The sequence below is a fragment of the Neoarius graeffei genome, chromosome 23, assembly GCF_027579695.1.
Source record: "Neoarius graeffei isolate fNeoGra1 chromosome 23, fNeoGra1.pri, whole genome shotgun sequence".
Classification (NCBI taxonomy): Eukaryota; Metazoa; Chordata; class Actinopteri; order Siluriformes; family Ariidae; genus Neoarius; species Neoarius graeffei.
Genome location: NC_083591.1, coordinates 922,205 through 934,311, shown reverse-complemented (window position 1 = coordinate 934,311; position 12,107 = coordinate 922,205). Strand labels below are relative to the sequence as shown.

Genomic DNA, 12,107 nt, shown 5'->3' with positions numbered 1-12,107 from the left:
AAATAACCGGTTTATCACAGAAATTCCTGTATTTTTAAATATGATCTGTTCCAGTAATAAATCGAAAATAAAAAGGAAGTAAGGTGGTAACTGGGCAGTTTAGTATTTTTTATTCCTACACCCATTCCATAAAACCCGCCTCCTCTGCCATGATTGGTTAATCATAAGTGGTCTTACAGACTATCCAATCACAGTCCAGGACTCTGCACCGTTCTAGCCAATCATACCAAAGAAGGAAGTGATTGGTCTGAATGCGGTTAGGAAAAACACATCACACGTCAAGTCGACGGTTCAGGGTGTTTTGGAGAGAGCGAAGTCGTGCTGAGCTTCACTGTGACTTGAGCCCTAAATAAATAAACACTTATAAATGGCTTTAAATGCGTACTGTCGACTGACGAGGTGTGTTTTACGAGTTGTAGAAAACAGAAATGGAGCTGTGAGAGCGCTAGCATCGGGCTCGCCCTGTTTATGTGAGTAACTTTAATTGTGCGACACTAACTCAGGGTGTTTATGTTCGCACAGATGTTTTATGTGGTAGAAATGTTTTTGCTGCAAATAATATAAACATTATTGCAGAGTGATTTCTACAGAGAGACTATAAATAGATATCTAAAGTGACTAGCTCGCTTGGTGAGTTATTGTAGTTGTTGGTGTCGTAAAGCTGCCGCAGGTGAACTGTGTCCGTAAAGCGGTTGTTTTTGTGCCTCAGATCGCCAGGCTGTGGGCGGGGCAGGGCGCTGCACGCGCGCTTTCTCCTCAGCTGACCAGGCCGCGGCCTCAGTGACGTATGAGCAGGTGAAGGAGCTGCTCGCGCGCCGCTCCGGTGCGCTCATAGACGTGAGAGAGGCGGAGGAGCTGCGCGCGCACGGCAGCATACCGGGAGCCGTTAACGTGCCACGTGAGTGAGTCACTCCTCCGCCCCGCCCCCCCGGGGACAAACACGCGCGCGCATCACACAGCACCGCCCCGCTGGGTCGCTCTTCACACTGCTGATGGCAGACACACTAATAATCAAACTGTACAGATATTTATATAGAATAAACATTTACTTTATAGATAGATATTTAGATTATAGATAGCTGTTGTATAATACAGACATATTTTAGACATTGTGTATAATATACAGTGGCATGCAAAAGTTTGGGCACCCTTACTGAAAATGTCTGTTACTGTGAATAGTTAAGTGAGCAGAAGATGAACTGATCACCAAAAGGCATAAAGGTAAAGACGGCACATTTCTTTTCAGCGTTTTCTGCAGGATTTGTGTATTATTTTTGTTTTGTACAATTGGAGAGTGAAACTAGATAGAACTCGACGCCTCCGCCCGGTAGACTACACGCCTTATGAAGTTGTGATTTGGGGATGGACGTTTGACCTCACAGTAATCGTGACCTGGTGAAATCACTTGTATCAGCCTTGGAGATATTGTGTTCACAAGGTGTTCGGACAGACATTTGACCTCACAGTGACCTTGACCTTAGACCTTTTGATCTCAAAATCTAATCAGTTTATCTTTGTCCCCAAATGCACAAATGGTGAAAGTTTGGTGAAATTCCTTTCATTTGCCTTTGAGATATCGTGTTCACAAGGTTTTCAGACGGACGGACAACCCGAAAACATAATGCCTCCTGCGCCTTACGGTGGCGGAGGCATAAAAAAGAAAAGGAACACCATGTGAAAGTTTGGGCACCCCAATACATTTTGAGTTCTCAGGTAACTTTTTCCAAGGTTCCAGACCTTAATTAGCTTATTGAGCTGTGGCTTGTTCAAATTCTTCGTTAGGAAAGGTCAGATGATGCAGATTTCAAAGCTGTATAAATTCTCTGACTCCTCAAACTTGTCCCTAAAATCAACAGCCATGGGCTCCTCTAAGCAACTCCCTCGCATTCTGAATAATAAAATAATTGATGCTCACAAAGCAGGAGAAGGCTACAAGAACGTAGCAAAGTGTTTTCAGGTAGCTGTTTCCTCAGATCGTAATGTTATTAAGAAATGGCAGTTAACAGAAACAGTGGAGATCAAGGTGAGGTCTGGAAGATGAAGAAAACTTTCTGAAAGAACGGCTTATTGGATTGCTAGAAAGGCAAATAAAAACCCCTGTTTGACTGCAAAAGACCTTCAGAAAGATTGAGCAGACCCTGGAGTGGTGGTGCACTGTTCTACTATGCAGCGACACCTGAACAAATATGACCTTCATGAGAGAGTCATCAGAAGAAAACCGTTCCTGCGTCCGAGCCACAAAATTCAGCGTCTGAAGTTTGCAAATGAACATCTAAGCAAGCCTGATGCATTTTGGAAACAAGTCCTGTGGACTGATGAAATTAAAATAGAACTTTTTGGCCACAATGTGCAAAGGTATGTTTGGAGAAAAAAGGGTGCCAAATTCCAGGAAAAGAACACCTCTCCGACTCTGAAGCATGGGTGTGGATCCATCATGCTTTGGGGTTGTGTTGCAGCCAGTGGCACAGGGCACATTTCACTGGTCGAGGGAAGCATGGATTCAAATAAATACCAGCAAACTCTGGAAGCAAACGTCACACCATCTGTAAAAAAAGTTGAAGTTAAAAATAGGACGGGTCCTACAACAAGACGATGATCCAAAACACACCTCAAAATCTACAATGGAATACCTCAAGAGGCACAAGCTGAAGGTTTTGCCCGGGCCCTCACAGTCCCCTGACCTAAACATCATTGAAAATCTGTGGATAGATCTCAGAAGAGCAGTGCATGCAAGACAGCCCAAGAAACTTGTAGAACTGGAAGCCTTTTGCAAGGACAAGTGTGTGAAAATCCCCCAGGTAAGAACTGAAAGATTATTAGCTGGCTACAAAAATGTCTGTGAAGATTTTCAGTCATCCAGGTCATAGTAAACTGTGGGTGGTAAAAGAGCGCAACTGGACCTTACTATGACCTGGATGACTGAGAATCTTCACAAACATGTTTCCACGCACTTTGGGATGAGAACCCTTCGACTGGTGCAGGAGTATGAGAGGACTTCCAGAATTCAAGAATCTTCAAGCAAGTCCAGTTCCTCTCTTTTACCACCCACAGCTGGCTACAAAAAGTGTTTACAAGCGGTGATACTTGCCAAAGGGGGTGTTACTAGGTACTATGCAGGGTGCCCAAACTTTTGCTTTGGGCCCTTTTCCTTTTTTGTAATTTCGAAAATGTAAAAGATGAAAATAAAAACATTTGTTTTTGCTTAAAATATAAAGGGAATGAGTCATTTTTAACTTTATGCCTTTTGGAGATCATTTCATCTTCAACTTGCTTAACAGCAATTTTGACCAGGGGTGCCCAAACTTTTGCATACCACTGTATATTATGCATACTGTATATAATAGTTGTTGTAGATTGCATATTTATTAGTGTAATGCCTATAATGTCCATACGCATTCCTCTTATTACATACACATGACTTTTACACACACGTGCACACACACACTATATATATATATATATATATATATATATATATATATATATATATATATATATCCACACTTCTTCCCTTTATCATTAGAGAGGCACCAACTGCCAGAACCAAATTCCTCGTGTGTGTCAACAAACTGGGCCAATAAACATGATTCTGAAAGTTTGTACACCCTTTAAGACAAAATAAAGAACCAACAAGGCATTTACTGCTTTAGGTTTGAAAGATGCACAGAAATGGTCAAATTGTCTATATTAAGATATTAATAATGAAAAAGACATCAGAATTATATCAGTTGCAAAGTGACTGAGTGTCACATCATCACATAGTAGGTTTTATCTAGATGATAATATTATAATGGTGCGTTCATGTGCTATGGGAATTATGGTAAATACCAAACGCCGACATGGAAAGCACACATGAACGCCCCCTCTTGTGGTATTTTCCACTGGGCAACTCGTAGAAAATTTTGATACACGAGTTGCCGAGATGAGATGAACTTTAACCTTTTCAACATGGCGGCGAGCGGTACAAGACTAGCTTATGAACCAAGAAAGAAGTGGTTTTCACCTACGGAAAGCTGACTCTCGCCTTTTAAACGAGTCATGTTATGTATATTATATTATTATAATACGTATATTATAGCCTAATACAAAATATTCTGTGGCTGTCCAAAGAACGCCAACAATGATCTAGATACTGGCTACTCTCATTGTGGCTACAGCCAAATTTCCAAAAACTGCGTGGCATTCAATGTGTTAAGAAAATCTCTACTTGTCATGATCAGGAAATATTCAGCATTTTTTGACTTTTGATAACTCATATTCCTGCTGCAGCTGATGAACAAGGCAATCTATAATTGTTTTAGCCAAATAACAGGCCTGATTCTGAATCTGGTCCACCATCTTTAATTTGTCAACAACAACAAAAGCATGTGAACACAACACACTGGTAAATACCACTTCCCAACTGGAAAATATCATCTTCCCATAGCACATGAACGCAGCATAATATAAGTAAATAATTCAGCATTGTGTAACATGTCTGTTTTCTCTATAGAACCCAAAACTATTACACAAATTAGCAAAATAGAAGCACATTTGTTTACTTGTTGATTGATTGATTGAGTGTTCAGATTAAAAGCTCTCAATGTTGACATGAAAAACATCTATGAAATTTCAAATTATTTAGATTTTTAAAACTGTTGTAATTAATTGAATTCTGTTTTTGCATGTAAAATGGTTTTACTTAAAGCACCTTTGCAAGATATTTGATATAAATACATCATCATCATCATCAGATAGGTTGTTATTATTACTGCTGTGTAAAATTTAAAATTGTGTGCTCGCAGTGGGTCAGGTGAGTGTGGCTCTGCAGCTGAAGCCGGAGGAGTTTAAGGAGAGATACGGAGGTGAAATGCCTTTGATTGGTGACCACCTGGTCTTTACCTGTCTGGCAGGTATGAGGAGTCAGAAAGCTCTGGAAACAGCGAAGTCTTTAGGATACTCCAAGTGAGGAACAGTTTTCACATCATCATCTCAATTAGATTATCTCCTTTAACTAGTATCTCACACTGATACTCTGTTCTTTCTCTGACATTTTATTTCTGTGTGGTTCTCTCTGTTTGATTTACCAAAGGCCAAAAAATTGAACTGTGAAAAGAACAGAAAATCTCATCTCATTTTCTGCCGCTTATCTGGGGCCGGGTCATGGAGGCAGCAGTCTGAGCATGGAAGCCCAAACTTCCCTTTCCCCAGACACCTCGGCCAGCTCCTCGGGAAGAACACCGAGGCGTTCCCAGGCCAGCCAAGAGACATAGTCCCTCCAGCGTGTCCTGGGTCTTCCTCGGGGCCTCCTCCCGGGGGAACATTCCTGGAACACCTCCCCAGGGAGGCGTCCAGGAGGCATCCGAAAGAGATGCCCGAGCCACCTCAGCTGATTTCCTCTCGATGTGGAGGAGCAGCGGCTCTACTCCGAGCTCCTCCCGAGTGACTGTGCTTCTCACCCTATCTCTAAGGGAGCGCCCAGCCACCCTGCGAAGGAAACTCATTTCGGTCGCTTGTAGCCGCGATCTTGTTCTTTCGGTCATTACCCAAAGCTCATGACCATAGGTGAGAGTCTGAACGTAGATCGACCGGTAAATCGAGAGCTTCGTCTTTTGGCTCAGCTCCTTCTTCACCACAATGGACCAGTAAAGCGACCGCATCACTGCGGAGGCTGCACCGATCCGCCTGTCGATCTCACGCTCCATCCTTCTCTCACTCGTGAACAAGATCCCGAGATACTTGAACTCCTCCACTTGAGGCAGGACTTCTCCACCAACCTGAAGAGGGCAAGCCAACCTTTTCCAGTCGAGAACCATGGCCTCGGACTTGGAGGTGCTGATTTTCATCCCAGCCGCTTCACACTCGACTGCAAACCGCCCCAGTGCATGCTGAAGGTCCTGGTTTGAAGAAGCCAACAGGACAACATCATCCGCAAAAAGCAGAGATGAAATCCTGTGGTTCCCAAACAGGATTCCCTCCGGCCCCTGGCTGCGCCTAGAAATTCTGTCCATAAAAATTATGAACAGAACCGGTAATAAAGGGCAGCCCTGCCGGAGTCCAACATGCACTGGGAACAGGTCTGACTTACTGCCGGCAATGTGAACCAGACTCCTGCTCCGTTCGTACAGGGACTGGACAGCCCTTAGCAAAGAGCCCCGAAGCACCCCCCACAGGATACCACGAGGGACAAGGTCTAATGCCTTCTCCAGGTCCACAAAGCACATGCGGACTGGTTGGGCAAACTCCCATGAACCCTCAAGCACCCTATGAAGGGTATAGAGCTGGTCCAGTGTTCCACGACCAGGACAAAAAACGCATTGTTCCTCCTGGATCCAAGGTTCGACTGTTGGCCGAATTCTCCTCTCCAGTACCCTGGAGTAAACCTTCCTGGGGAGGCTGAGAAGTGTGATTCCCCTATAATTGGAGCACACTCTCCGGTCCCCTTTCTTAAAAAGAGGGACCACCACCCCGGTCTGCCACTCCAGAGGCACTGTCCCCAACCGCCACGCGATGTTGCAAAAGCGTGTCAGCCAAGACAGCCCCACAACATCCAGAGACTTGAGAGACTAAGGGCGGATCTCATCTACCCCCGGTGCCTTGCCACCGAGGAGCTTGCAAACCACCTCAGTGACTTCGGCTTGTGTAATGGACGAGTCCATCTCTGAGTCATCAGCCTCTGCTTCCTCAATGGAAGACCTGACAGTGGGATTGAGGAGATCCTCGAAGTATTCCTTCCACCGCCCGACAATATCCCCAGTCGAGGTCAACAGCTCCCCACCCGCACTGTAAACATGTTGGCAGGGTACTGCTTCCCCCTCCTGAGGCACCGGACGGTTTGCCAGAATTTCCTCAAGGCCGACCAATAGTCCTCCTCCACGGCCTCACCGAACTCCTCCCAGTTCCGAGTTTTTGCCTCCGCAACTGCCTGAGCTGCGGCACACCTGGCCTGCCGATACCTGTCAGCTGCCTCAGGAGTCCCGGAGGCCAACATGGCCCGATAGGACTCCTTCTTCAGCTTGATGGCATCCCTTACTTCCGGTGTCCACCACTGGGTCCGGGGATTGCCGCCACAACAGGCACCGGAGACCTTGCGGCCACAGCTCCGAACAGTCGCGTCGACAATGGAGGCAGAGAACATGGTCTACTTAGACTGAATGTCCCCCGCCTCCCTCGGAAGCTGGGAGAAGCTCTCCCGGAGGTGGGAGTTAAAGACCGGCCAGACATTCCCAGCAGACCCTCACCATACGTTTGGGCCTGCCAGGTCTGTCCTGCTCCCTCCTCCACCAGCGGATCCAACACACCACCAGGTGGTGATCAGTTGACAGCTCAGCCCCTCTCTTCACCCGCGTGTCCAAGACATAGTGCCAGAGATCAGATGAAACAACAACAAAGTCGATCATTGACCTCCAACCTAAGGTGTCCTGGTGCCACGTGCACTTATGGACACCCCTATGCTCGAACATGGTGTTCATTATGGACAAACCGTGACTAGCACAGAAGTCCAATAACAAAGCATCACTCGGGTTCAGATCGGGGAGGCTGTTCCTCCCGGTCACGCCCCTCCAGGTGTCACTGTCGTCACCCACATGAGCGTTAAAGTCTCCCAGTAGAACAATGTAGTCCCCAGTCTGAGCACCTCTCAGTACCTCTCCCAGGGACTCCAAGAAGGCTGGATACTCTACTGCTATTTGGCCCGTAGGCACAAACAGCAAGAGCCCTTCCCCGATCCGAAGGCGCAGAGAGGCGACCCTCTCGTTTACTGGGGTAAACTCCAACACATGGCGGCTGAGCTGGGGAGCTATAAGCAAGCCCACACCAGCCTGCCGCCGCTCACCGTGGGCGACTCCAGAGAAGTGGAGAGTCCAGCCCCTCTCGAGGAGCTGGGTTCCGGAGCCCAAGCTGTGCATGGAGGTGAGCCCGACTATCTCTAGCCGGTACCTCTCAACCTCCCGCACAAGCTCAGGCTCCCCCCCCCCCCCCCCCCCCCCCAGCGAGGTGACATTCCATGTCCCAACAGCTAGCCGCTGTGCTTGGGGATCAGGTTGTCGAGGCCTCTGCCTTTGTCTGCTGCCCAATCCACACTGCACCGGCCCCCTACGGCTACCTCTGTGGGTGGTGAACCCACAGGAGGTTGGGCCCACGTCACCACTTGAGGCTGAGCCCAGCCGGGCCCCGTGGGCAAAGGCCCGGCCACCAGGCGCTTGCATACGAGCCCCAACCTTGGGCCTGGCTCCAGAGTGGGGCCCTGGCTGTGCCATACCAGGTGACGTCACGGTCCTTGATTTTTTTTTTTTTTTCCCCCCATAAGGGGGTTTGGTGAACTGCTCTTGGTCTGGCCTGTCACCTAGGACCTGTCTGCCTTGGGAAACCCTAACAGGGGCGTAATGCCCCCGACAACATAGCTCCTAGGATCATTCAAGCACACAAACCCCTCCACCACAATAAGGTGGCAGTTCTAGGAGGGGACAGATTACCCCTCCTAGAACTGCCACAGAAAATCTGTTTCCTCCAAATGACTGAGAATGGAGGGGCAGCTGTTCATCTTCATTATAAAATAAATGTTAAAATTACAAACAGATTGAAGTGTAAATCCTCCCAAAGCTGCTGTTCTTGGCTTTAATCATTTATCTGTAACTTCTACACCCTGCAGTATTTCACACGCTTTTTGTCTCGCGGTATCCCAACGCCATCAGCGACGCACAGCTCCCGCAGACTCCTCCCCCTGAGAAAGCAGCTCCGGCTCGGAAGGGAAATGTGCAAGTCGACACCTTTTACAGCTTCACTAAAAAGTGTTTTTAAAAGGTGTTTACATTAACACTGAAGTGTTTAACATAAAAGTTTAAAGTTAAAAAGTTCCACAGATTTGTGTTGTGATTGAAATAAATGTTTATCGTTCCAGTTATTTTTTACGCCGTTTTGATTGGCTGAGCGAACTGCAAATAACTGCTGACAAATAAAGGTCTGCTCGCGCGCAGGTGCTTCACATCTACACACTTTGAATGGCTGTAATTAGTGATGTAGCGAATGACAAATGGCACAAAATGGCCTCGTAAAAAATAGCTTTAGCTACTGTTATGCTAATAATATTATTACTATTTCAAAAATAATAATTTAAATGATAAAACAATTATTGAACTCAGTTTTCACAAAATATCGTGATTTGTGTGTCTGCCATCGGCAAATAATCAATTGCTCGTTCGCCGCTAACATCACAATATTTTGTTCAGCTTTGTCCAATAATCACTCATTATTTACAGAGATGAACAGCTGCTCTGAGACTCGGAGTGAACCGATTTCTCTTCTTTTCTCGGTGCAGATTCCTGTCTTTGGTCAGGGATTAAAGTGAAAAAGAACATTTAGTGGAGCAGATAACTAAAAAAATCCTTCAAATGGTGACACAAGCATGAAATTTTGCACAGATACCCTCCTGGATATACTCTTTCAGATTAGGATCCTGGCCACGTGAAAATTCAAGATGGCGACCTTTTTTCAAGATGGCCGCCATCAGTATCTGGCAATCTCACACCGAGACCATATATCTGTTGAAATAAACATGCTTTTTCCATTTAAATGAACTTTAAATCATGGGATTGTGATCATGAACTGTTTCCCACAATCTACCATGTCATTCAAGATTTAAACAGAGAAGACCTCCAAGTCCAACCTAAACTATCGGAGCTAGGAGAGCCCAGCTCTGCCTGCTCCGTATCCAGCCACAGATCAGCAGTGGCACTGGGCACAGCCCAGTTATCATGGGGCCACCAAACCAGGCGAACCTGGCTCCAGCCCCAGAGAAAATAAAGAAGAGAAGAAAATGTTGTTCTATTATGCGCAATCAGCGAAGATATCCAACAAAAAAAAATTAATTGCATTGAACTGCATTGAAAAGAAAGCAACAGGATTCGATTTGTTTTACTTACAGTGACATCTATAACTTCTATGTTATCTTATCTCGTATCTGTTACTGCCCTCTAGTGTTATCTTAATATCTACATTAGTAATACTGTTACACAATCTTATACATATAACTATAAAACACTTATGACTAACTTAACTCTAAAACACACTTAACTCTAACACTTAACAACACTTAACTCTAACACTTAACTCTAACTCTAAACACTTATGACTAACTTAACTCTAACTTATTTGCAACTATATAAAAAACCTTTAGGCTGTAGGAAGTCACAATAATCCCAAAAGTGATGGTCTGACAACGCATGCCATCCACCAAAAGACAAACAAAATCAATGCGCAAAATTTATCTACAGTTCACATTTGCAGGAGCAGAGTGCTGTGCACACAAGGCCCAGCCTGAAGCACTTGCATCTACCACGGCAGCTGGTTTTGCAACCACATTTGGTCAGTTGCTCACAGCTCTTGGCTATGGGAGCATTGGCCGTTCAGAAAACGTGCCACTGTTCACCAGACTTCTGCCATCCCCAGTCAGCAGGACTCTCAGGTTCAGGCTGACACAGGGTTGCCTGGCCCCACACACAACCGGCCTGGTAGGCAGCACGCTTGGTATGTTGGAGAAGAGCGGCTTTGGTTGGTGGGATGGCCTCATAAGGTCGTTGTTTCCTGGCAAATAATTCGAGCCTCGCCTCATCTACAGTGGCGGCCGTGCTGGATCTGTCATACATAAATATGACAAACTTCTCCAGGATGTCAAGGTCGCTCTGTTGCACTGTGAGAGGGTACTGACTCAGTTTGGAGAACACAGGGGAGACTTCTGGGAAGATATCCCAGGTCTGCCAGACAGTCTTCTTTCCCTTGTTTCTGAAAGCTGACACTATATCACAGCCTGTGAACGCATGAAAGAAGAGTATGCCCTTGGTCTTTTCCTGGCCCAAGCTGTGACACAAGTCATGCACACTGATATAGCGCATGCTCTGACCCTGACCAAATGCCAGCCATAGCTGATCAAGTCCCAAGCTCTGGAGGAAAGGCAGCACACTGAGCACCACATTGAAGGCTAACCTTCTTAAATTTATATCGGAGACAACAAAATCTGTAAAATTAGCATATAAGAGCATAAACATGGTTCACTTGGAAAATTAAACTAAGAAAAGAGGGAAAATAACAAAAAATTGTCACATTCGGGCAGCCATCTTGGAAAATGGCGGCCATCTTGAATTTTTGGCGTGGCCAGGACCCTTTTCTAAAAGAGAGGACATTAAAGCATATTTGTGGAGAATTTCATGCTTGTGTCACCATTTGAAGGATTCTTATGAAATATGCAATTAACCGCTGCACTAATTTAAAAAATGATTATAATAAGGTATGAATTTATAAAGTGTCACTTTGTACGACTGTAACTGTGATTTACTGTGACTTTTTTTGACTTTGTAAATGCAGAGTACAGCATTATCCAGGAGGATGGCAGGACTGGGCTAAACATGAAATCCTGCACATGAAAGCGTGACCCGTCACGATGCTGTAAAACTGTGAATAATAAAAACAAGAACTCCTCCCTGCTGACTGTAAAGTTTTTAGTCTAAAGGACAAACTGATCAAAATCCTTTCAGCTCCAGTGACAGTGCTGATCATTTTATTATGCCGAATATAAAGGAATAAAGTCTGAAACTGCATTAAAACTGCATGTAATTCTACACTTAATATTCTATAAGCTTGTGTGTATTAATTTACCAGCACTCCCGAACACTCGTGCTCTGTTAGTGTTTGAGCTCCCAGGAACACTCAGGAGGAATTCTGGCATTTGGGACGCAGCCTTAATTGAATCAGGCTGAATAATCCATGTACTTTAATGAGAGTGTGGAATTCTAAAGCTCATATTCTGGTAACAGAAAGCGGTGTTGTCTGAAAGACTGTTTTCGTTTGCCTTAAATCTTGTAAGTTTCTGTGTCTGTAATTTCAAACAAATCTGAAATAAATGACTTGAATGAATGTATTTATGCTTCACTGAGAAATCAGTCAGTGTGGATGTTCACTTTAACACGAGCCGGTGGATCTGAAAGGAATCTTCTGTGATCTCCTGTGATCCTCCACAGCGATCTTCCTGAGCTCTGGACTCTGATTGGCCAGAAGGTGTTGATTAATTCTCTCTAACAGCAGCTCTGACTGTAGTGCAGGTTTATATTAATGCACTCGTTCTAATTATAATACGT

General features: G+C 45.2%; 1 protein-coding gene across 1 annotated transcript; it reads left to right on the top strand.

Moving 5' to 3' along the window:
- The first annotated feature begins 243 nt into the window (after positions 1 to 243).
- On the top strand, positions 244 to 11,890 carry tstd3 (thiosulfate sulfurtransferase like domain containing 3). The gene is made up of 4 exons (XM_060905558.1): positions 244 to 470; positions 710 to 898; positions 4,785 to 4,944; positions 11,338 to 11,890. The coding sequence occupies exons 1-4, from the start codon at positions 368 to 370 to the stop codon at positions 11,402 to 11,404; spliced, it is 519 nt and encodes a 172-aa protein (XP_060761541.1). The 5' UTR covers positions 244 to 367; the 3' UTR covers positions 11,405 to 11,890.
- The last annotated feature ends 217 nt before the right edge of the window (positions 11,891 to 12,107 follow it).

Coding starts and splice junctions, on each gene's coding strand:
- tstd3 (XM_060905558.1), top strand. CDS start 368: ATGGCTTTAAATGCGTACTGTCGACTGACGAGGTGTGTTTTACGAGTT. Junction 899..4,784: donor GGGAGCCGTTAACGTGCCAC/GTGAGTGAGTCA, acceptor GTGTGCTCGCAG/TGGGTCAGGTGAGTGTGGCT. Junction 4,945..11,337: donor AAGTCTTTAGGATACTCCAA/GTGAGGAACAGT, acceptor TTGTAAATGCAG/AGTACAGCATTATCCAGGAG.